This window comes from Callospermophilus lateralis, chromosome 17 (genome assembly GCF_048772815.1).
Source record: "Callospermophilus lateralis isolate mCalLat2 chromosome 17, mCalLat2.hap1, whole genome shotgun sequence".
Taxonomy (NCBI): domain Eukaryota; kingdom Metazoa; phylum Chordata; class Mammalia; order Rodentia; family Sciuridae; genus Callospermophilus; species Callospermophilus lateralis.
In genome coordinates this window covers 68,817,519-68,844,308 of record NC_135321.1, presented here as the reverse complement: position 1 = coordinate 68,844,308, position 26,790 = coordinate 68,817,519, and the positions used below count along the sequence as shown (strand labels likewise).

Genomic DNA, 26,790 nt, shown 5'->3' with positions numbered 1-26,790 from the left:
AAGCAGCAGAGCTGCCTGATGGCAAGATGATGAGCCTGCCTGTTACTCAACAGAAATGAGAGAGCCTGGCTCCACGTGCCCATAGCACCCAGGGCTCTGTCTGATATCCAGATTCTATGGCTGCTTTAGAACCAGGCCTCAGGGAATGCTGACCTTCAAACACACCTTCAACCACAGTGCCACTCAGCTTTCCACGGGAAACCATGAAGCCTGTATACATGATCTCAGAGACAGGTACAGATCAGCCTTGCCCATGTTGGAACCCCCAGATCCACAAGACTTACTCTACTTAGTCGAACTGGGACTGTCAACAAAATCATCACAGCCAAGGGTTTTCAGAATCTGAGAAGAACATTTTATGAACACCAATTACTATTTTAGGAAAGAAAAATTAAAGGACTAAAACACATTAGAAGGAGAAAACCCCTTCTTATAAGAAGAACACAAAGTAAATCACTTTCTCAAGAAGCAAAACAAAAAGAGTCAGAGTGGAGAAACTGAACACAAAGCAACTAAGGGGACGTGTCTAAGAGGGCATACAGACTCCACCGCACACTGCCTCACTCACCACTCATGTGTGTTCACCTCGACAGCAATGGCAAGCTCGCCAGAAAACAAGGAACTGAGATGCCATAGAGAGGGGGAAAAGGATGGAACTGAGGATCTTTCAATCATTCACACCCACCTGCTCAAAAAAAAAAAAAAAAAAGAAAAGCTACACTGAAAAATAACAGGGAAAAAAAAGCCCACTTAAAATATGTAAGATATATATGCTAGGCAGGTGCTCTATCACTGAGCAACATCCACAGCCCTCAGAATATTCTCTAAAATAATCCATAAAGAAACTTGAGAATTTGTTAAAATATGAGAAACAAATATCAACAACCAAAAAAGAAAAAAGAAACGTGCAAACCCAAAATCCAGAGGATAGCAGAGTGATGAATTGAAAGGCACACTTATTTAAGGCTCAAAATCTGATTTCTAAGAGAAAGAATCACTATGATTGCATCCTGTCTTGAAACAGGGTGTGTGTGTGTGTGTGTGTGTGTGTGTGTGTGTGTGAGAAAGCCCTTAAAATTTAAAGTAGAACTGTTTAGAAGTATGATAGTTTTGGTTTAGGGGATCAAAAATTCAAATAGAAGCTAACAAAAACCAAGCAAAGAAAAATTTCCAAGACTGTGAAACCTAGCTACTTAAGATAATGACACAAATTTATGACTGCTTCCTTCCTCGGCAGAAAGGAGCACAATTAGAAGGCTGAGAACAACGGGCCCTTTGTACCAGCATGTCGTGTTTAGCTTATTCTCTTACGCATTGGCTGGGAGATGAGAATAAACAGGACAACACCCTGTCTAACCCAGGAGGAGGGGTGGAGGGAAAAGCCTGTTCCAAGCATTCCTGGGCATGTAGGGTGCACACCGTTCGATTGCAAATTGAGGTATTAAGACAACTGTGCATGCAATAGTCAGGAAGAAGGATCAGCAAGCCTTGACTGCACAATCCAGTCTTTCAAGAACCAGTTGTGTGTAACAGGGAGCTCTAAAGTACTTCTCCACTGTAAAGTGTTCTAAGATATGTAAACAATCGATAACTATCTAAAGTATTTATCCATTCTATTTGTGATCAATCTTTAAAAAAAAAAAACTTAAAAACCAGGATGAGCAAACATAAACACAGCTTCCCTCCTTTTGATCTATTGTGTCAAAAAATTTGCAAGGAATCAGTCACCAGCTACACAAAAACATGGTGATGCCAGCCTGAGTCCCAGCACTGGAGAACTCTGTTCAAGGTCAGCAGCTATAGGCCACTTGGGTTCTAACTAACCAGTCATGAGGGGCAGCGCACCTGTGGTTCCAAGAAAACCAAGACAAAACTGGGCCTCACTTGCAGCTCTCTCTCCACAACCCTGAGCGCCTGGAATGATGGATCCTGATCCAACCACTGCCAGTTGTTAATGTCTCTCTGCTCTTACTTACATGATGCGTTAGTGGCTCAGATGGCCACCCATTTCTCCTCCTTTGTCATTTACTTGGTTTTATTTTCTTCATCATACACATCTTAGTTTCTTTTCATGAATAAGATTTTCATCCCCTAATTACATCAAGTCCATGAAGACAGAGAACTCATCAACCTTGTTCACCCTTGTAAGTGAACAAATACACCAACAAAATGAGCAAAGGGGAAAAAACAAAAAAAAAAAAAAACAACCCTGTCATAGTGCCATGGAAAAGATCTCAAAGCAGAATTGGTCACCTATCAGTAGCCACTCTGAGGCAATTTTGTTCCTCAGGGGTGAAACCACATGTGGATGGTGGGATTGGTGAGCAGAGCTAGGAGGCATTTTGATTTTGGCACCAAACAGAAAACCACAGGAGATTCTTGAAATACAAATACGGGGGTGGAGGGTCTGGATGTCAGCAAGGTGGTTTTGCCAGTCTAATTATGCGTGGTGACATGCAATTGTGAACTGCTGAAGGGCAAATGCTGGAACAAAGCATTTATTCCAAACATACAGAGGTAAGACAGAGGTGGGTGTCCACTTTCAAGCAGCTGTCATAAACCTGGCTCCAGGTGCTACTCCATCAACTGCACTGCTGACCTAACAGTGCCAGTGCGATAGGCTCCTCTCCTGCCCTGCTTCGGTACTAGAAAGTGGGCTGGTCAGTAGGTTCCTGAGACACAGAGAATGTGAGAAGTCAAGAGGAAAACAGCAGAATGTTAACTATCCAAACAGGAAGAGCTATCCACCCATCGAGGACTCGTTTACAATGCCTTTGTCTTCACAGAGGTATCCAAGTACTCAATCCAAGAAACATTCCTTCACAGCTCCCGACACAGCAGATTGTGTCTTTGTGAAACCAAAACAGCAAGCCCATACCCACCGAGTGAGACCCGTGTGGGGAGGGAACAATCCACAGTGTCTTCAAAGCAAACTAGTGATTCTCCTCCAGATCAGAAAGAAGGAAAGCACCTCTTCCCTGAACAGTGGTCCTGGGAAGGGTTAGGGTGGAGGTGGGGGTCAATAAGTAATGACTCTGGTTATTTCAAAAGGAGACAAGAATTACGAAATGTAGCACTGGTAAATACTCTAGTTACTGCTATTATGAAAAACATTCCGAATTCGAAAACACTGGGTAGTCGTCACCTTCTTATACACTGATTTGTCATTACCACACATTCAAGCTGTTCAAATGAGGTTTTATTTTTTTCCTCTACTTAGCTAAAATATCAGATTAGGCTCAAAAACAGAATCAGAGTGGAGAGTTTTAAGCTTACACAAATTATAATGTATAATATTTAAAATACAGTGAAATCTTTATGGATACAGCCCCAAATTTTTTAAAACAATTCTTTAACACAGTTATTAATGACCTGCTTTAGGTCACAAGCAGAAGTGAATGCCTTTTCACAAAAAAAGAATACTAAAATGGTATAAAGCGGTACTCCTTATAATTAAGACCTAATCACTAAAGAAGTTCAGAGGTATGGATCTTGCATGCATGTTTATAAAACACGGAATTGGGAAAGAACCAGTTAATGAACCAAGAAATCCTTTGATCTCTCAGCATATTATAACTCACAGAATAGTGGCGAGTTACAGCGTGGAGGTCCTTTGGGATGGCTCCTTCTAGCCTTGGGGATTCTTTACCCTATTTGGGGTGCAGAGTTGACCTACGAGGCTGTCATTTTTGTTTCAGCTTTGATTGACAGAGCCTCAGGTAGGCAAAGCCTTAACTCTAAATATAAAGTCATAAACCCCACTTGGCCACATGTGGCTCAAGGTGTTGGGATCCCAGAAGAGTCAAGCCAAGCAAGTGGAATCCATTTAAGTCAGAGTTTGAAAAAAAACAAGAGTCCCCACTTCTTTCCCCTTCCCCTTCCCACTGGCTGTGGAAGATGCCACAATCCCCCTCCACAGCCCAAACTCAGGGGACAGCAATGCAGTCCAGGAAGACATCTAGATGAGGGCAGACTTTATTTCCACAGTCTCAAATGGAAAAAAAAGATATCTGACAATCAACCACAAATTTCTGAATGTCCGTTCTCCTATTTTTAAGCACAGAAGCAGTCTTGCTGCTGCTAAGTCATCATCATCATCCCATTGTTTGACATTTGTAACACTTGGCCTTCGGGTATTACTTTAAAAGTACAGAGTTAAGTGTGTTTAAACCACTTTAAATATCTCAAAAAGCAGCAGTGTACCTGCTTGGGCACGCAAACTTAAAAAGCAAAGCTTTATAGAATGGCCGCAGGTCAACAAAATTCTGGTTTTGGCAGCTAATGTCAGGAAAGAGCTGTAGAAAATAAGGTCCTGCCTCTGAAACCCCTCTGCCCTTGGTTCCCTCAGGCCAGAATCTGGTCCTGTTAGTGAACATGCTCTGAAAAGCTACAGCTCTCGTAAAGTGCTAAACACTCCCAAATAAATATGCCCCCTCAAAACTGTATACAAATGAGAAACATTTAATGAACAACATTTCTTCACCAATAACTCTGCTTAAATTAAGTCCAGGAGACTCTTCAAAGGGACCAAAGAAGCCCCTTTGTTAAGACAAATTCTATATATAGACATCCAAGACAACTACATGATGCATGTAACCAAATATATATAATTATCCTAGTTTCTACATTCCCATTATCTTTATAAATATAGGATAAAAATCAGTCTAAATGACTTTCTCAGACCTCCTCATGGATTAAGTCAAGTCAGCCAGCCTTTAAAAAGTATATGTATGTAGTAAAGATCAAAAGCAAACGTTCTGGTCAGTTCTTTTCTACTCATGGGTTTTACTAAGAATGTGCACAGTTTTCAGGGAAAACACCACAAATGACAGCTGTTCAAAAGCACGGAAATTAATTGGCAGCAGGAATTTCCTTGACTAATGGGGAAAAACTTAAAGTCACATGTTTTGATGAGCTTATTTTTCCCATCCTTAGCCAAGAATATTCACTGTTAATGATTAAGATTTGCAAACAGAAATATAACCAAGGGAAACCCTGAGTATACTCTCTATCCTTTTTCAGTGGAACACCACTATCCATGGCAGAATAAAGAATGGAGTTAATGAAGGGAGTTTACCTGTAAAAGATACATCGGGGAAAGGTTCAACTTTCTGTAGGAACCAAACCAAGACATGGTAAGAATAATGCACTGATTGTATTAAAAAGTAGTAGCACCGTGAGTACCACCCGCCCCACCCTGCGGCAGGCCATCTGCTCTGAGCTGTTTGTCCAGCAGTGAGGATTGATTTCCACTGATCTGTCCACAGTCTCTCTGACACAGGGGCTCTCGAGTCATTGCCTTGGGACTGGTGGTAAGGATGGATGAGACAGCTGGTCAGGATTAGGCAAACAGCCCATGGCCCTGGGACCAGGTCATGTTACTGTGCCCAGAGCTCACGCTTTGACCTTGAACTCATTCGCATTATGCTCTCATCACCCACACTAACAGCCCTGATAAGCTCTGAACAACATACATCACCCTGGGCAACCCCAGCAACAGCGTGGGCTTTTCATTCTCAAGGCAGTTTGAATTGAGCCGATGACACCCACAGGCTCACATGGGCTTAAACACTGACCCTCAAAGGAGCAATAAGATGTCCAAGGATGAGCTACGTGGCCCTTGCCTCCAAATCAAATGACAGCTTTAAGAGAGCTCAAGAAAAGCAAGAAATAGTCTAAGAATTTCCAGAGCATGTGCTCCAAGTGCCACAAGAGAATGACATACCTGGCCATCCCCAGACTTGAAAAGTTAGCAGGGACAATGAGTATATCCAGCCGGGAGAATGGGTGTGTTCCCAGGACAGAGTGCGCAGCTGAGAGGCAAGGAGGGATCAGAGGCAGAAGGGTCTCTTGGCAGACATCCCGGAGGCACATCGGAGCAAAGACTCGGTGAGGAATGACCTCCTGGGCAGTGGCAGAGGCATTCTGGAAGCGGCAGGGGTATTCCACGTGACCACAAACACCAGCACACCTGGGGATGACACGAGAAAAGCAGATGCGCTTACTGGTAAACCGTGTCCACTCCTACTGCGGGGGGGGGGGGGGGGGGGAGTGTGGAACCCTTCAACAATGGACCACTTACAGGAGACAGAAGTTCCAACAGGCTCACGAGCAAAGAGAGTTCTCTGTTCAAGTGAATAGCAATGAAAGATTGCAGATCAAAACACTTACTGAGGGGCTGGGGCTTGGGCTCAGGGCAGAGTGCTTGCCTAGCATGTATGAGACACTGGGTTCCATCCTTAGCACCACATACAAAAATAAATAAAATAAAGGCATGCTGTCAATGTACAATCTACAAAAAAAAATAAAACTGATGTGCTTGAGTTCATGGAGCAGTTCAATCTAAGTGATAAAAAAGCAGTCAAATCTTGTTTTAGAATAAACTGAGGGGATGGGATCCAAACTCAGAATAAAACTACCTCCCACCCAAATAAAAACAATTTCTTCCCTCAGTAATGTGCTTTGAAATATCATCATGGGAAAATCTCTAAATCAGGGACGAATTGTAACTCTGAAAGGAGAAGAAAGTACAGCCAAGCTTAAGATAAAAATTCTGGAAATTTTCTAGAATGAGAGACTCATACTAAGGTAGGAGAACAAGCCAAATGACAGTTGCAGGTACAAACTTTTCAAAAGGACACAGTCCCTTTGACTGACAAGAGGTCTGGGGGTTCTTCACAAAGCCCATCCAGAGCAGCTACTGAGGACCCACTGGTTTTCTGAGGCAATAGTCCCGCAGGCTACTGTCAACACAAATTTAAAGGAATTGCCCTTTTAAGTAACTATATGAAGCCCACTCAGTACCATCTGACCACTACCAGTTATCCCGTCAAAGGTGCAGCTGAAGAGAATTCCTAGAACCTGACTTGCAGGTCTCAGGACAGCTATCTACCCACCAAAACTGACTTCAAAGGGAAGTCTGTCTTCTCACCTGCTAACATGTCCTTTGTGCAAGCACAATATGAAGCCCCTTTACTTTGTATTACAAATTATGATTATGACAGTAGGTGCTTGTTTGATTCACAGTGAACACTAAAAAATTTTTAAACACCGGCCTGTCCCAATATGGGCAGGTTTCAATGACAATTCCTGTTCCAACTTATGAAGTGCCCTTCCCCCAAGCAAGGCCAGCTCTCAGGAGGTCTATACAGCGGTGCTCTCCCCTCTGTGTGACTCAAGGAGCCCGGCCTCCGGCCCTGATGATGCTTCATCGTGGTTGGGGGTAAGAAAAATGGAAGGAGAGCTACAGAAACTTCAGCAGAATAAAGCAGTAGAAAGAATATAATTACTGCCATTGAACTCTAGCCACAGTCCCTGGATTGATAACCTCGAATTGGAGAGTCAGCCAAGGTGCCTGTTGGTAAGCACTTAACTGAAAGGCAAGGTGTCCACCTAAGGACAAGAACCGTTCGGGGCATTAGTTCAATCAAAGGTCTCACAAAGTGGAAATGAACCACCACCACACCTTTTCCTACTATATTTACACAGGCATATGATGAGCTATAGTCATTTAAACTCACACTCCCTGTTGAAAAGCTATCAGAGCGTGTTAGCAATGGAGATCCTGGAGGTGTACAGGCATCTTCTGGATAAAGCTGGGGCAAAGTTTAAATTCCACAAACCACAGTACAACACTGCAAAGAGGCCCTTCATCTAGGAACATACAGCCTGTTTCCACCAGGCAGGTTTATTTCTTATAGACAAGAACACCAAAGGGCAGAGATAGGCTGAGGTAGCCAGAGATACGCCAAAAAAAAACCCACTTGTTCAAGGGAAAATGTGATTGAGAGTCTCTTGAGAAACATATGGCACTACCCTAGCTGATGGAAATGATTCCAAGTGCGTGACTGGGCACTATTTTCCATAATCAAAGTCTGAGAGAAAATGCAGGAGTATACATTCATCAAACCATAGACAAGTGAGACCAGTAAGGCTCCTAACAAAAATGGAAATGTCATGAGGGACGTTAACTCGCAGAGTCCTACATGGTGCTATGGTGTGGATGTGAGGTGAGGTACCCCCAAAAGCTCACGTGTGATACCATGCAAGACTTAGATAAGAAATGACTGGATTATCAGAGCCTTAACCCAATCAGCAAATTGATCCACTGAAGGGATTAACTGAGTGGTGGCTGAAGTGGTGCGGTGTGGCTGGAGGTGGGAACTGGGGCCGTGGCCTTGGGGTATATTTTTCGTATCTGGTGAGTGGAGTCTCTCTGTGCTGCTGATTACCATGTGAGCTGCTTTCCTCTGCCATGATGTTCTGCCTCACTTCGAGCCCCAAGGAATGGAGGCTGGCTGTCTACAGACCAAGACCTCTGAAACTGTGTGCCCCTAAATAAACTTTTCCTCCTTTAATTGTTCTTGTCGAGTCTTTTGGTCACAGCAGCTACAAAGCTGACTAAAACAGAGAGACCAGAAAACCTGGGCTTCAGTGGCCGCTCAGAGACCAGCTGTGACCGGAGGCAGGCAAGGTGGTATCTGGGACCTCTTTACCTTCATCTCTCTGCAAAGTGGTTGCTAAGGAGGGAAGAAAGTGATTGGAAAGGGGTGTGAAAGAACTTCCCAGAGTGAGTGCTCTCTAACTGGCTTACAATGTATATATAGTGTCAGAAACTCGGCAAGCCAAGTAAGACTTGCACATTGCACTGTACGCTAACTACGCTTTAATTAAAATGAAAAAACTGGAGCTAGGGGTGTGGTTCAGTGGTAGAGCCTTGCCTAGCACATGTAAGGCACTAGATTCGATCCTCAGCACCACATAATAATAAATAAAATAAAGGCATGGGTCCATCTGCAACTAAAACAACAATGAGAAATGAAATGATCTCTGAGGTTTCTTCTTGCACCATGACTCCGTGACAATTGCTGCGTGAGCCCCTCTGTACATCCAGCCTGCCTCTGGAGAACTCAGGGGATGCTGCTGTACTTGCACTGAATTGTCGAGTCTCGCAGAGACCCCATGGCCACGTGGAGATGTTCTCTTTCCGCTCAGGCAACTCTTCACTCTCCACACCTGTACAGAACGCCCCTCCCCACCAGGCCTGCTCTCCTTCAGAAGGAACTGCCCATTTTCAGTGCCTTTAATCATTTTTGCTGAGCTCCTCTGGACTTCAGCCAAGTTTCCGTGCCATGCTTAAGCTGCATGGTCCCAACAGAAGCCTAGAAAGGTTAAACATAACACCAGAGTCCTCTGTGGCTGGAACAGAATAAAGTTAATAAGCTTTTGACAGTTTATCTCAGTGCCTTACAGCTAATGCATTACTGCAGTACTCACCCAGAGTGGGCTGAGTGTGTGGAACTGGAGCTGGAAGAGGGAGTGTTCTTCCTATAATTTAGCCCACATGAACAGTGATCAAAAGTTCAGTGACCAATCCTCTGGCCAAATTTCTGGAACCCAGATGAACATTTTAGGCAAATGAAAGCCTGTAGTCTATAAGGCCCCTATAAAAGCTAGATTTCCACAAATTGAATTGGGGGTCTCAAGGGTTTGAAGTAGAAAGGGGGTTGGGGAAGGCAAGGGGGACCAGATGTGAACATAACCAGAAACACCCTAGGATTGGAGAGCAGCTCTGCTGGCCAGCCGAGCAGAGAGAGAGAGAGAGAGAGATGTCACAAGTAAACACAGAGCCACCTCCAGCTAACGAGCGGTGGCACCCAGGCATGCCAAAGCCAGGGCAGTTGCTGTTTAATCAGCAGTACTCCTCTGCTGCACAAGCATGCTGCTGAGTGAAGGGAGACCACAGGCATGGTCTACAAGGGGCAGGGCCCACTTTGCAGGCCTCCACTTCCATGAAAGGGCAACTTCCCATGAAGGACATGCTGCCCTCTTCCCCAGCTTCCCTGACTGTCTCAGCCACTGGGGACTTGGCCTTTTGGAACCTTCGTGCTCACAGAGAGGGTACTTTCGGGCCTGCTCTCTGTCTTGCAGTAGGTGGGATATGCACCTGTGTCACAGAGACTGCAGCAATCTAGTGGGTCAGCAACTAGGTGGGGAAATTCACGCCATTTGGATGGGAGTATCACCCCACTGACCACACACACAGGGGCACTCCCTCGGCTCAGCTCTTGTCAGTGACAAAACCTTTATTTTAATCTCCTTCTCTCATTCCTCAACTGGTTTTAAATGTAGAAGGACAAGAGAGGAATAGTATTTATCCCAGTCTCCAAACCCCAACAGGAATTTAAAGCATCATCTCTTCCTAGAACCCCTTTGGCCTGGCCATCTCTGTCTTTAAGAATGACAGGTGCCAGACCAGTGAGAGGTCATTGTAGTTGTTTCTGGGCAGGAAAGAGAGCACACATAGCGAATGGCTACTACCCACTCCTGGCCCCATGTCTCCTGGGAACATGGCTAGAAAGTCAAAATAGCAAATTTCTTTCTTTGCCTTCTCTAAATTTCACACATTTTTCAACAATGCACCTCCTTATCATGGAATCCTGAGGCTTTAGGTGAAGCCTTCACGGCTCCTTCCCAGTGAAGATTTTGGGAACTCATGCACCAAGTCTGCATTCTGCAGAAGTGTGGCTCTGCCCACATTCAAATTCAACCAGTGTGAATGGTTCCTTCTAGCTCCTAGGCTCCCCACTTGTCTTTTCTGTCCTAAGATGACACATTCCAGTCAGTAACAGTGGCTTGATCATGGCAAGGACTCTCCTGTAAGGTCATCACTCAGAATCCCAGGTGAATGTGGACTCTGATATTTTGATATATTCTGGATATTTTTTTAAGTCTCCAGGTAAAATTATAAATCACCTCTGCAGAGAGTCAAGCCTGGGTGTGAATCTAGGTATTGTTGACTACATAGGTATAAGAACATAAATGAGTAACTGTCTCAGCCTCAGTGTCCTCATCTATCAAAGTCAATCTATCTTACAGGTTTATCCTCAGGACTGAATGAGACAATATTTAGATCAAGACTTTCTCTGACTTTAAACCACCAATGGCTTCTGTATCGATTCAGGATAGGCTAAGATATGCTACAACAATAACCCACCCCAGCGTTTCAGCAGCTCAACATGAGAAAGTTTATTTCCTGCTCACACCAACTCCACTGTGGATCCACTGACACTCTAGGGCACCTGTTCTCCTCACTCAGAAACTTAGGCTTGCCGCAGCTGCAAAATGAAGCCTCCTCTATGGCCCCAGTGCAGGGGAGGAGGGCACTATAGGGTCTCACAGGCTATTAGATGCTCCCACACGAGAGGGGGTTTTGTCCCTGCTGTACACAATTCTCTTCTTCCCTCAAGCAGACATAAGTGAAATCTAATAAGCAAGAATATTCTACACAGCTCAGGAAACACTTCAAAATAGGCTTATAACTTACTGACCAACAAGTGGAAATTGCTCCCTTCTGCCAAAAAAGCAAAACACAGGCAATAAGACATGTGTGTCAGAAGACAGAACACATGGCTTCATCTCCTAAGAGACCAACCCCTGCAATCACCATGGCAAGAAAGCACAGCCTGCAAGAGAAACCATACGAGGAATGTGTGCCAGGAGTCGCCCTGACTGTCCTCGAGGAGGACCAAACCAGCTGTACCACTGCTCGGATGTTCACCACCCTGAGAAACTGACCTGGTAGCTCTCTGCCAGAAAGAAAAATGGTTCAGTCGAGCAACAAGTAGCAGGCTGGGAATGGAGCATGAAGCATGAGTCTGTACCCATCCTGTGCAGACCCCTGTTGGCTCCAGAGCTAGAATTAGGTGGGCACCCAGGGAGGCCACAAGGGAAAGCCAACAGCCCGCCCCAATGTGTAGAAACAGCAGTGATTTTCTGACCTATTCCACACAGAAAATAAGTACTAAGGTGAGCAAGGCCCCGACCCCGTCGGATTCCCTTAGCCCACTGGCTTCGGGACAGCTTCCTGCACTTCTAAGAGGCCAGTAAGCTCCACTGAGGAGGCCATCCATGGCAGCCACCGCACAGAAAGGCAAGTGGCTTACAAAGTGATCCAGTAGGCGAGCTCCGTCTCCTTAGTAAGTCGTGTTTTTGAGCAGACAAGCCCTAAACCAGTTGAAAGGTGCAGGAGGAGGTGAGGTTGGCCTGAGGGTTCCTCCCTTCACACATACAAATGTTTCAACTGCACTCAGAGGACTGCACACTCACTCCTCTCGCTCTCCCTGCACAACAGCACGCCCACACTTCTGCCTCTCTCCTTCCTTCCCAGCAGGCCTCTCCCTGCTGTCTGAATCCTATTTTGGGTGAGGTTCTCGGCAGGGATGACTCACTTTCCCAGAGCCTGGAAGGAACGCATCATCCTGCTCCCTCCAGGGTTTGTTTTTCAGCAAGTTCCCAAACACAAACCTGAAGTTGGCCTCGGAAGATGAGAAGGGTCGTTCTGTCACCAGATCCTTCTCCAGCTTTATTTCTGTCCAGCATCCCACCGCAATTGTGAGGGTGGCAGCGGGCATTGGCATGGTTACGTAGTAATGCCAGCTTGAGCACCCTGTGAAGAAAGAAGCAGCACAGTGAGGCTGTGGAAGGCTCCGGGCCCTCCTCTATTTCTTGAGATACAAGAAGAGCCCTGGGCAGGTCACCCCAACAGACCCCAGGTCTCTGGGAAAGCAGAGGGGGGATGTTTCAAGGCAGGCAAGGAGGTCTGGGCTCTTCCAGCTGTCATTCTGAAGCCTCCCAGTGAGGCTGAGCAAAATGAGGTGCGAGGTGGTCACTCACAACACACGCCTGCAGAGACAAGAACACGTCCTCGTTCGAAAGCACAGCTGATATCTCCTGAAGGAATGAATGATCGTTTCTGTCCTGAAACTAAATGATTCTTCCTAAATAAAATAAGTCGAGCTAAAATGCACACCATAGAAAATACATGACACAGAGGAAGGGGAACTCCTGGGTTTCAGTCCCAAGACTGAAATAAATTAGCTACAGAAGTTCATGGCTTAGCCCCTGTCCTGCCATTCCATTCAGATGGTCCTCCCACTCCTCGATGAGCAGATGAAAAACAGGAGTACAGACTTCCCCAGAGCCATGACGCCCAACTAGTTCCCAAGAGGGGTCTCAACTCCAGGTGAGGGTGTCCTCTCTATGTAGTTCAAACCTTAGGGAAGCTTTGATCAAAGGGACAAGTGACTGTTAACTACCACTGCATTTGCCTTAGATGGGAAAATGACATGATTCTGAAATCTGCATGACTTAGCACAGCATTGCTGATGCACGCGCCCTGAACTGATGCTAATATCACCTTATATCATGAAGCCCATTCCTCCATTCCTCATGTTTCCACGAGGGGAACTTCCACTGGAGTAACACCTCTCTGTCAGCCCACATACAAGAGCTATTTTCGCTGCTTTAAATGTTATAGGGTTACACACTCATGGAACAGCCTGTGATTGTCCAATTTGGTGAGTAAGCAGATAAGATGTCAAATTCTGGGTTGAAATATTGACATGCCCACATTGGCCCTAACATGACATTTTCCAAGAGCTGAGCTGAGGGAGTAGTCCTGTGTGTGGTCAGTGGGGTGACACTCTGATTCCAAATGGCGTGAATTTCCCCATCCAGTTAGATTTTGATCTCCATATGGTTGGCTCCTTCATCTACTGATTCTGAACACAGGAAGGGTCTTTATTACCTTTCAAACTCTGCCAACTTAAATTCAAAGAAATACGTTATGGAATTTCTCTAATGAACAACAGAATTTTATGTAGGAAGCAAAGGCTTAAGAACATGTATGATTCCTGGTGTAATCCAAGCCTGGAAGCCCTGGAGGAGACACCTGAGAGAGGAGCACAGAGGGCATGCCCAGAGCTGCTGGGAACCCAGCACAGAGGCAGTCATTCTCTCAGCCTGTGTGAGTTTCACCCTGCTTCTAGAGCCAGGGTAGCCATTATCAAGATCCCTTTTTCTCAGCTGACCAAGAAGCGGAAGCATGCCCTTTGTTAAAGAGACAATCAAGTCCAACGATTCTAAAGCCAACCAGTGATTTACATCGCTTCCACAGCCTTAGAGAGAACCATTATCTCCAGCCCCAGTCAGTGGGAAGAGGGTAACAGTCACAGAAGTCTTGGGAGAGCACGGCATGGAGCTGGCCTGGCAGCTGCTCCACGTCTACCTCAGTGTCGGCCTCTGTTGGCCCCTCACTCCCTGCAACCTGATGCCTCCTGATGCTCCATGGAGAACTTCAATTTGCACAAAGCCAAGAGAGCAGGTAAGAGGTGGAATAGAAATGAAAGAGGAGGAAAGAAGGCCCGGGTTAAAAATTCTGAACGAACACATTTCTTAATCAGAGAGCTCTGGCCAGTCATTATTTTTCTAAATTATTTTTGAGTGTTAACTGTGGGTCCAGGTTGAATCTTAAACAGTCAAACCCTTCGAGGCTTGATAAGTCAGCAGCAATGGTGAGGTGTCCAGATAAAAAATGGAAGCTTGAATGCATAAGACCATCTTCACTTCCTCCCGAGCCCCTTTTTAAAGAACAGTGAAAGGAGTTTTTTTTTTTTTAAATCATAAACCATGAGAACAGGGAGACTAATCTAGGAGACAGCTGCAAACACTTGAAGCTAGAACGCAGAGGGCAGAGACAAGTGATGGCAGAACCACACCCTAAGTCTGCGGTGGAGAAAGAGAAGACACACCCAGTTTCACCCTCCAGAAGCCCAAAAGGCTGCTGGGTGGAGAAAGGTTAACCTGAGCAGTGATGAGAGCCGTGATAGCCTCTCCATTCTGCACGCCTGGGCTGTGCCCATCCCACCAACCTGGCAAAGGACGTTTTCCAAACAGAAGACAGGCTCTCTGTGCCACAGGGGTGTGGGAAGAGGGGAAGAAATGGCACAGGTGAAGAAAGTGAACGGGATGTGTGTGCAGGACCCCGAGAGCACCATCCATCTCCCAGAATGCCAGTGGCCAAGCTTTCACCCTCCAGGCAGGAGACTGAAGAAAGCTACCCCACCACGGGCAGAGCCCAATGACAGGAACACCGGAGGACTCCGTGACAAGCTGGTGGTGAGGCTCTCAGCTGGCAAGATCTCCGTGGGCACTTGGTGCTTCCCTCTTCCTGATGCACAGAGACAAACCAAGGACCTCCAGGCACCTTCAGAAAGCCACTCATGCAAGAGAGACCAAAACAGACCAAACAAGCAACCTGGAGGACAGCAACCACTCACGGAGAAGGAAACTCACACAACATCACACACACAAACACCCAGAATCGAGGGAATTTACTGCAGTCTTGACACAAATGCAGTAGAGTATCAGAAAAGGGCATTCTGCAGCAATGAAATGAAAAATACATTGGAAGGAAAATTCAATGAAAGGAATGGGATGAAATCATAAAGGCAAGGAAATCCACCAGAAAGCAGAGCAAAAACTGAATAAAAAAGTAAAGACAAAAGAGATGAGGGACGGTGGGGATGAGCTCCAGAGGCCCACGTCCAGACAGCAGGAGTTCCAGAAGGAGGTGATGGAGGGGGAAGCTGCCAGTTTAAGGAATCCAGAAGCACTGCCCCAACCTGGAGAGAACACGGATTTCCAGACTTAAAGGACTCAAAGTACCCAAAGCACTAGGTCCCTTGACCCTACATTAAGATACATCATTATAGAATTTAGAAGCTTGGGAATGAAGATAAGATCCCACAAGCTTCCAGAAAGAGAAAGGGGTGCCGCACAGGGGAAGAGCGCATACATATCATAAGGACATTTTCAGACATGCAGAGTCTCAAAAACTCACTCCTACGCACCACATCTCCGGAAGGGACTAGACTATATAAAGAATGCTTTGAACAGAGGTAGTAAACCATTAAAGAAGACAAAGGAGCCAGTGCAGGAGAGAAACAGAGGTCGCCTGCAGAAGGACAGAGATGGGCAGCCAGTAAAGGGGACACCATGCCCGCCAGGCAGCCAAGGAACCCCAGGAGACTGCTTCAGAAGGAAAACCAGGAGAAAAGGAGATGTGGGTGATCACCTTAAAAGGAGTTCTGAATGGCTTTCAAAGAGCCTAGGCTTGGGGCTGGGGATGTGGCTCAAGCGGTAGTGCGCTCGCCTGGCATGCGTGCGGCCCGGGTTCGATCCTCAGATCCTCAGCACCACATACAAACAAAGATGTTGTATCCACCGAAAACTAAAAAATAAATATTAAAAAATTCTCTCTCTCTCTCTTAAAAAAAAAAAAAAAAAAAAAAAAAAAGCTAGGCTTGACAAAACCAAGAAAATGGGGGGGGGGGGGTGGCAAACAAAACACCACTATTGACTCCAAGAAAAACCCACACGTACAGAAATCATAATGTAATCATAATTTCATTATGAGACTCAGCTCTCAATGACAAAGATAAAATACAAAGAATGTTGACTTAATCAATGTTGTGACATGAGTCTCAATGGGAAGACAGGATGTGGGGAAGGAAGCAGGGAGGAGAAAGAACTAAATTTTCACTGGTGGGACAACGTGAACGCTGACAAGAAACCAGAGAAGGTGAACACAGGGAGTGAGTGTGAGAAACCCAGAGAATTGTTTAACTCTAAATATTGCATTTTTAATGTAAAATAATTCAAAACAAAACCAACTAATCAATTGATCAAAAGGTAAACTTATCAGAAAAACAGCAGCATCTTTAATCCTGAAATACTATCAAAATGATGAAATACAGCTGGAAGGAAGGGCCGTCCACAGAGAAGGTGCAGGCACTGCTCCATCAGGAAACTCTCTTAGGAACAAAGCAAGCGCTGAGCACAATGGTTTCTATGTTCTGTGCTGAAGTTTTGATCCAATTTTTTTGCTACAAGTCTAGTTCTTGGTACCATCTAAGGCCTAGGCAAGATGGGACTTGTGGAAACCACAAGAACTGAACTGAAATTGCTTCCAAAAGAAATCACTGCTAAGGAAATAGGAGGTAATCACGAGATCCCTGCACAAGGGCACCAAAAATCCAGAACTCCTAGTGACGTCACATCCCAGCACCACTGTCAAAAAGTGTGTGTACCTTCGAGGTAACACGGGGAGGGCACTAGGAGCCATGAAGGGATGTAGTAAGAGGAAGAATGAGATGAGCCACAAAAAAATTGCCAATACCTTAAATAACCCAGAATTGGGGAGTGAGGTAGCCACAGTGATAATAGAACTTGAACTGAGTCTGACGAGAACGCTTTAGAACTGTTGTCGTCACTTGCATCACTCCTCCCTCAAAGGTGGCTGCAAAGTTAAGTAAATGGAAAGAAAGATTCTGAATGTTAAAGAGGATGCCCCTCTATACAGCCCACAGCTTTTTATTTTCTTAGATTACTAAGTCCCTTTTCTAGCGGGGCTCATTCGGAACAAACTGCTTCGTAGTGCAAGCTTTTAAAAACCTTTTGGGAGCTACCAAGTGACTGACAAACAGGGGCAGATCAGCAGACTGGGCCACTAGGAACCAGTCAGGAACCCAATTCCCAAGGACTGTGGTTGACCCGAGATGTTTTTCAGGAAGAGTCTGGCTCTGAGCTTCTTGTCCAGATCTTAGGTGAAAGCTAGAGCCAGTGGTGACATCACAGAACCCTTCCACACACTAGAAACTGTTTTCGTTAGTTCATTACTACGAGGACATTCCCAAGGTTCCTTGGTAATAGAGTATCTTCTGAGTTGTGTCTCCGTGGATGACTCCACTCAGCCCATCTTGCATGAAGACTGTTCGCTGCCACAGGAAACACCTACCTTGTCCCTTATATAACTACAAAAAATATGAATAACAAGGTGGAAATACTGCCTCAGAAAACAGAGCTTTCATTCCAAAGACGAAGAGAAATCATTTCTGGATAGGCTGCTGTTTGTGATAGACAAAGGGAACTGATGGGAGTCTATTCTGGTGCGTGTCCATGGGTTAATTCCCGCTCCAGATGCCAGGGCTCCACAAGCAAAGTGTGGGCACACTGCTCGATCTCAGCAGGCACCAGTGTCGCAGTGTATTACAGGGGAATGATCACAGCATTTGTCTCATAGGGTTCTGGAGGATTCAGTCAGGTAATACGAATAGAAACCACTGGGCACAGTACTCAGATCCAGCGCCATCCTCATCATCGTCACTGTTGTCGTCACTCGAATCATCTGCAAGCTCTCGTCTTCACAGCTGCCTCTCCCCGGCGTTCAGGCTGACTTTCTGGAAGCAGAGGCGAGGGATATTGGGAGGTATGGCTGCCACATGTGCACCAAAACCCGTGACCTGAAGGGGCCCACATATGGGGTTTAAGGTTGAATGGCATTAAACACAGTGCACACAGAGCGATCCATTTAAAGGAGAATGACAGCCCAGAGGGGGCATCCTGTGTGACTTCACATAGAATGGACCATTTGGAGACTATTTAAATGGTGTTTACTTTAAATGAGCCATCCTCGATAAAACAGTGAATGCCCTCATTTTCTTTTTTTGATTCAACCCACTTGCAGTAGACTGCTTTGCTACACCAGCTGCAAAACAAAGAGAACATGCCACACTTGAAAAACCGAGAGTTTTTCCTCTGCAAAAGCCTGAAGATCATCACACCCCTGGATGACTGCACAGTCAGGCCTGGATTTATTAGTAAGGCTAACAAGAGGGGGGTGACAGGAAGGGGCACTCCCTAACTGCAAGCGCCAGCAGCCTCCAGCTCACCCTCCCTTTTGGACAGATTCTGCAAAGGTGCAAAGGTGGGCTTCTGAAGTCCTCCAACAGTGATCAGAGTTCCTTAACACCCCTATACCACTTTCTCAATCTGCAATGTAGTCAGAGGGGAAAAACTCATTTCAATCGTCCCACCAGCAAGGCAGATCTGTCACAGGAGATATTGTTCTTTTTTTAATATTTACTTTTTAGTTGTACTTGGACACAATACCTTTATTTATTTTTTTTTATTTTTATGTGGTGCTGAGGATCGAACCCAGGGCCTCACACATGCTAGGCAGGCGCTCTACCCCTATAAGCCACAACCTCAGCCCCAGAGATACTGTTCTTATAATCACGATAGCAGCTGCTACAAGACTCAATTATACATTTTCATCTCCAAAATGGGACTGAAAATTTCCTTAAAGATGATTGTGTTTTTTTCCAACAATAGAATTTGAAATGTGCTGATTTTCAAATCACAAGAGGCAGTTTAAAATTTAATTCTGGCATCTTTATGTATATCTATAAAGCACCAATTAAAAAATAATAAACAAACAGTAGGAAAACCAATGGAGCACAGGAAGAAGAAAAAAAATTAACTTTGAAAATAAGTATCATGAAGCCAGCTTCAGCAATTAGCAAAAGCATGTTTCAAATAAAAAATAAAAAGGACTAGGGATGGAACTCAATGGTAAAGCACCCTGGATTCAATCCCCAACCACCCCTATCCACCCACCCACCCACCCCCCCCAAAAAAAAAAACCAGAAAAAGCTATAAACATCATAACTAAAGAGTATTAAAACAATTACTTTAACTATTTTTTTTCAACTACTAGAAACGATCCTCTGAATAGTCATGACGATCCCACCTTCCAGTAAAGAGGGGAGAAGGAGAATGCAATGAAGAGGTCGGGACTCTGCATCCTGAACTTCACAACAACTCTGCTAATTATTTGAGAAAATAGTTTTCACAAAAGAAACACTGAAAGAAGAAAAATCAAAACATGATCTTTTTTACCCACTTCTTTCAGTCATGCCCACCACAACCAGTACACTAAACACGAGCCATATGGAAAGTCAAGTCCTCTGCACTTGGAGGAAGAGCCACACCACACAGACGCCACCCTGCTTCTTCAGAGTGTCTTTGCATACTAAGCATCTCAGAACTTATATTTAAAAAGCTATTGTTTTCACTGAAAATTAAAACAGGCACATAAATCCCTCCTATTAAAAGCATCCATGTACCTTTTAAACCTTTCCACCATAGTTACACGAACAGCAGGAAGCTTGTGGGAACGTCAAATCGATTCATGCTTTCATTTAGCATATCAGGTTCTTTCCTCAGCTCTAACACAGCCCTCCTCACTTCCTACCCCAAGACCTTTTCTTTCTCCAGCCACAATCCTTTCTTTCAATTTCCTCAAACTATTCCATATGTTAAAGATTATTTTGTAACAACTTTGTATCACAAATTAAAGATGCTTAACAATATGTATAGGAATGTATTTATAAGCATATATAGAAATACCACATACAATGTATATATTATTTCCCTTCAAAGAATGTATTATCCACACATTGTGTAATATATGCATAAAAAGGAGGGAAAGCTCCCCATTTTGGCTGCCCTTCCCCTCTTGGCCTGCTTCTCCAGTGCTTAGGTCTTTCAGCAAATCCCAGCTTTCTTGGTGTCACTACTTTGCAGATGCCAAGTCTACACATTCTGGTTTTATGAGCTTAGTGCCACCCTCCTGAATACCCATGGTGTGACTGTCTTTCATTAGTTTTCCTCTGTTATTGCTCAAAGGTTGTAACTGGCACCAGAACAAAGGAGACAGTAAGGCCCTGGGTTGGTGAGCACCAGCACTGCCTAACCAGGGCGATGTGCCAGGGCAGGCCACAGGAGCAGCAGGGCTTTGGGTTTCCTTCCCTGAAATGGGGTAGGGCCTCAGTCCCAGGAGGCCCAGGAAAGAATGACCTTGGAGAGGTTCCGGTGAACTAGGTAAAAGAGCGCCACCTACTGAAGTAAGAACACAGCACTATTACATGTGGGGAGGCTTTCCTTGCAGGCTGGGGACATTCTGGCTGGGGGCATTCCTACAGGAAGACAAGGCACCAGGCTTGTCATCCCAAGTCTCCCTGGAAGGTCTGATCAACAATGCAGATGACCAGTTCACCTTCTACTTCAGTACACATGGAACCAATGGACTGGACACCAAGCTGTACTGCTCCAGATGGTCTCGGGTTAACTTCAGTATTTTATATTCACATGAGAATTATGAATGTGAAGTCCCAGACAAAATTCCACAAGCAGTAACAAGTGGCACATACATGCCTTCAGCATCACAGTGATCCAAAAGAGGCCATGAGTATTTCTGCATGCGCTGCGTATGTGCAGGGTGAGGAATGCAGGCAAGAGTCAGTAGATATGAATCACAAAAGTAAAGAGCTAACTGACAAAGACTTAAAAACACAACAGCACTGTGTGGGACACAGCCCTGGCTCACCAGCAGCCTTCCAATGGAAAACATGAACACATTTGCCCTGCATTCCAGCCCCTTGTTGTAGGTATGGGAACCACCCCAGAATTAATCAAGTTTCCAAGTCTAGAAACAAGAAGCTTTCTCTACTTTGCATTTTCTCTTTATGGGGAACACACTTAATCATAACCATTCCTAAATGCCTTTTAATTTACCATTTCCTTGAACGTAATTCCTAGTTGCATACTGTGGAAGCAGACTAAATAGAATTGCTCATTTTGAGCCATCAAGAGGGAAGAAAAGTTGGCTTTCAACTGCACACAGGAGGGTCTGGACCCTGAAATCTTGGCTTTTTCCTGGAATTTCCCACACAGTCAAGAGAAAGAGAATGTCAGAGAGCTGGTGGATTGGGCAGGCATTTTGTCCAGAATGAAGTAATGTCTACAGTCTTACTTTTGCAAAGAAAAATAAAATCAGATCCCAAGCAAAGGCACATGTCGTTTTTAACACCTTTCACTTATTCACGTTTTTTTCTCCTTCATTTGGAAGGAGCTTCGATAGTCTTACTCATCTTCTTGAGGCTTCCCATGAAAAACAGGCAGAGGATTTTTTTAGGAAGCAGGAATATGCTAAATTAGACTCAGTAAACTAAACAAAAAATTACCAGAGAAAAATAATAACATACTCAGACAAATTTTTATTCTTCTAAAATTTATGGAGGCTGGAAAAAAGGCATAAACTCAAATTAGCAGCACAACAAAAGAAATGACCTTGAAATCACTTTTGTCACTATGGACAGAGGGTTTAAATGTTCCTTCCATGAACATATTACTTTTGCCTGATTACACAGGCCACATGAACTCATCGAATAAATATTTGAGCACTTATTATATACAAAGCATTGTACTGGGCACTGGGTTTCTATACTCAATAGTTTGGCTATACTGGGGCAGGAAATACAGGCGACAATAACACACAGGATAACCCTGCGGCCCAAATAGCTTCATGCTGAGAAAACTGAATAATAAATGAGTTAAACAAGTTAATCTAAATCTATGGCCTTGACTTAGCCTTCTTGAAAAAATATAATGACTATTCAGCTAATAACAGTCTTACGATGGGCATTATCCTACAGCCCAAATCATTAGCTTTCTTTTTAAAAAGAGTTAGGAGGATTGATTTCCCTCATGGAGCAAAGACTCTGAGGTCCCCGCCCAAGGGCTGCTGTCATCTCTGCTGCTGTTATCTGCTCCCAGGTACTTTTCCTCCTTCCCAGAAATCAGCTGCGCCCTGTGAATGTGCTAATCAGGCTGATGATGTGTCAATGTGATGGAAATGGAGACTTGCTGGGCCAGGTTTGGCCATTCATGTTTTCAGGGCAGCTCATAGTTTTCAAGGGCATGGTGAACAACAGAGTAGAGGTCCTGTGAGACCAATCTGCCAATCTAGAAAACACGACTCGGAGAGGAAATAATATCACGTTATATCCGCTTACCTTTTTCTCCAGGGGGTGCAAAACATTTGTAGACATTATTCCATCCTCAGAACAGCTGTTTTTGGTTCTGGCAAAGAGCTTTATTAGCACTCTGGTTGCCCTCTGCTCACCCCCAGCTGCGGCTGCAGGAGACACTGCAGTGCTGCCTGTAGACGTCTTTCTCCCTGTCTCTCTCAGGCCTTCCTCAGTGTGAACTGGTAAAATCTATTGTGTGATATCATATGAGGTGTAAGTAGTGTGAGAACAAGCAAATCCCAGAGAACATCTTCTTTATTATAACTCTGCTCTCAACTGGTAATGTTGGGGAAAAAAATGTCCACAGACATATTCCTGGAAGTATCAAAGTTTTCTATGAAAATTTTAAAGTTAATTCTTATTTTAATTTTTCTATGATAATCTTCAAATAGATAGATCAACAATAGACAGATATGGTAGAAGTCAGAGGTCTGAAAACTTTTTTCTGCAAAGTCCAGGAAGGAAACATTGTAGGTTTTGTGGGTCTTTCTTACAAATAGTCAACTGTGCTGTTGTAGCACATAAGAAGCCCTAGACAATGGCCACGGATCCAATAACACTATTTACAAGGACAGGCTATGGGCTGGATCTGGCCAGTGACCTAAGGGTTGCTGGCCCCTGAAAGCATGCAGGTATGGGTGAGTGACTTCAGAGTTCACGTCTGCCTTAGCTTGTGCGACTGCACAGGCATGTGGGGACTACTACCACTACTGAGAGATAATGCGAGAAGAACATAAGGCTGATGCTTTTGCCCAAGTAAAGGTCAGATGATGTCACCACATGTGTGTAAGTTAAAGTGATGGAAAGGTGGATCATCACAAAAACAAGCAAACAAACAAAAAATACAGGGAGCCCTCAGTTCCACATTTGTAATGTAAAAGGCAATTTTATGCCAGCAACATATTAATCTTTATACCAATTTTAAATTGTTAATCTAAATGTTAAGATTTAGGAGTCTGATCTGTTTTATAATTTTATTTTGGCTTCACAGATGTGCAAGAATTCCAAGCATACAGAGTTTATATCTAGTGTTAGGTTGGTAGTTTTGAAAATATCATTGTGATATCAATAATTTACATCAACCTTGGTAAATCATGAGATTATTTTTTTTCTATCTAAAAAGAAAAATAATTCTTAAATTTGTGAAGCAAGGCCAAATACAAGTCCTTCCATCTGAACCACAGGGCCAAACCATGAATGAGAAAGTCCATGGGCAGTGGGGAGATATCACAGGGGATGACCACATGGCATCCTGGGAAGTGCAGTAACCACAAAGAAAACTCAGTGGGCTGGAAGACTCTGGTATCAATGCCTGCTCAACACAGCAGTGTTTCAAAACACACTCTCTTGTTTTAGCATGGCAGGGAACCAAACAGAGAGGGCAAAGAAAGGGCCAGGCATGTCTAGCAGAACTTGACCAGAAATGATCAACAAGACAACAGAGCCTGGACAGAGGAGTGAGGCTTATCAGGTTGGCTCTGTATCCTGGACTGAGAAGGAGTTCAGCAAACACAGGGGACAATGAAGGTACCACAGGAAAGTGACATACTTTATCCCATCTGTTGGGTCACAGGAGAGAGGAAAGCCATGAAGGCTGTGGAAGCAAATCAAACCAATCTGGCAGAATCGAAGTGAAAAAAGACATCATCCTTAGGACTCAGCAAGAACAGGTCTGGGGAATCAATCTGCTACAGAAACCAAAACCAGTTTAGGAAACTGGTCTTGTCATTATGAGACAAGAAGATATAACTTCTACGAAATAATAGTAAAAAGCCACGAGAAGAAGATAGGCTGAGGTGTAAGTGGTACCAGACTGACATAAAAAAAATTGAAGTTTTTTTTAAAGATGGATTGATATGTTACAATGACATAATTTACATATAGAGTGGAGTTAATAAAGAACAAATATGTCACTACAGAAAAGAAGTGGAATAGAGTGTAAATAATAAATGAAAAGTTAAGCCACACCGACTGGGAGTATATTTTTGTAATACATATATCCGGCAAAACGTTTACGTCTAGATTATTATAGAAAAGTATTCTTAATACTTGGAAGAGATGCTTTTCAAAGAAGAACATAAGTACACCTAATAAATGAAATGCAAACTAAAAGCACAATGAGATGGTATTCATACTCAGTCAGAAGGCTAACAATCCACAATTGACACTGCCAGGTGCTTAGGGTGATGAGTAGCAACCAGAACTCTCACACATTGCTGGTGGGAATATAAAAGGACACAACCACTTTGGACCTAGTTTGGCAGGTGCCAAATCATAAGTTTAGAAACTTACACATATACTTTTAATATGGTCTAGCAAATCCACTCTTAGGTACTTGCCCAAGAGAAGTGAAAACCATGTCCACAAAAGTCTTATACATGAATGTCACAGCGTATTTTTCAAAATGACCAAAAGAATCCACATGCCCACCAACAGTCAAGTGGATAAATTGTGATTTATTCACACAATGGATGACTAATTCATCAATTAAAACAGAATAACTTACTGACATCTGCAGCGATGTGGATGAATCTCACAAACACCACACAGAGTGAAAGCAGTCAGATGTCAGAACCCATACTGAACAAATGCACTGAGAGGGATTTTTGGAAAAGCTAAAACCCCTCTATAGAGATGTAAAGTAGCTCAGTGGTTGAACAGAGTCAGGCAGGGAGGACTGAGTACAGGCCACCCCAGGGGATTGCTGGGGTGATGGGAATGCTCCAGGTCATCACAGAGGTGCTGATTAATCACAAAGGTATAGACATCTGTCAAATCTCACTGAGTGATACATTTTAAATGTATGCATTGATTATATGTAAATTAAACTTTAGTTGATTCAAAAGAAAGGCAGCACATCTAGATTTGTTCTGAAGTTTTTAATTACAAAAATTTTTTAATTTTTTTTTTTCTGAGCATCTAGGCAGCAAAACCAGACTACTTTCAAAGAATAAAAAAATGTGTTGCCAGATTTCTCTCCAGAAATACTAAATAAGAGACGATAGTAATAATATTTATAGTCATTTAAGAAGGGAAAAAAATTGACTCAAGAAGTCTATATCCAGCCAAGAACTGTTCATAAATGAATACAATTAAAAGTCAACTTAAATAGGAAAGGGACCTCAGAAAATAGGCTGTACACCCACCTTCAAAGGAAAAAAAAAAATTAAAGCCTTTTCCCAGCCAAAAGACAAATCAAACTTAAGAGCTCAAGAATGAAGAAAGTTATTGCTAGAAAAGAGGCTGTAATACAAAAAACAGAATACAGACCTGAGACAAACACTGGGGGACACAGGGGAAGAAAAGCACCAGAAGTAAATACCCACCAAACTCCTTATTGGATACAGAGTGGAGCCCAGAGCCTCTAGTTAATTAAGCTATGAAGCATCCATTAATGAAACATCTGTAGTCTTAAAAATAATAATAATTAAAAAAAGCTCTTTCTGATTTGACATGAAATATCTATGAGATCAATTTCTTCTAAAGGGAGAAGTGCTATTCACATATATAGCATGCCATTATTTATGCAACAAAAGAGAAAGAACATTACACAAGCAAAATTAGTAACCTGGGTTGCCCTGGGAAAGGGTGACTGGGCAGCTAGGAAAGAAGAAGAGGAAGGAGACTTTATTGTAAATATGTTGTCTACTTTTCATTTGTAAATATTATCTACTTTAACAAAATTTTTAAATTTATTATTTACTTTGTTTTGCCTTTACTTTAAGAATCAAGTAAATATTCACTAAAGACTTCAGTACATATTTGTAAATCTAGCTTATGATAAAAAAGACATTACAGGGGCTGGGGTTGTGGCTCAGTGGTAGAGCGCTTACCTACCATGTTCGAGGCCCTGAGTTCAATCCTCAACATGACATAAAAATAAATAAAATAAAGGTATTGTGTCCAATTACAACTAAAAAATTTTTTAAAAAGGCATCACAAATCAGAAAAGATACAGTAAGTGCTCTTAGAGCAACTGGTTTTCTAGTTGGAAAAAAATAATTACTTAGTCCTCACTTCACAATTCTGTTGAAAACAATATACATAGAATAAAGAGTAAATTATAAAGCTATAAACAAAACAGGTAAATGTGAGTACAAAGAAAGACTTTCCAAAGAAATCTGATAAATTTGATTTCACAAACATTAAAATATCTTGTAGCAAGAAACTTCATGTAAAATTAAAGGTATAATATCCTTAATTTTTTAAAGAGCTAATCGATTTTTTTAATATTTAT

At 43.5% G+C, this 26,790-nt stretch overlaps 1 protein-coding gene across 6 annotated transcripts in view; it reads right to left on the bottom strand.

The window, feature by feature from the left end:
* Positions 1-26,790, bottom strand: part of Aopep (aminopeptidase O (putative)) — a 304,665-nt gene that overhangs the window by 230,517 nt on the left and 47,358 nt on the right. For 5 of the 6 annotated variants that reach the window (XM_076837045.1, XM_076837048.1, XM_076837047.1 and 2 more), the window contains exons 4-5: positions 12,307-12,448; positions 5,726-5,971 (exon numbers count right to left, since the gene is read on the bottom strand). In XM_076837045.1, coding sequence (XP_076693160.1) covers positions 5,726-5,971; positions 12,307-12,448 — 388 coding nt within the window. The remainder of the gene's footprint in view (positions 1-5,725; positions 5,972-12,306; positions 12,449-26,790) is intronic. The other variant, XM_076837050.1, reaches the window with a different exon arrangement.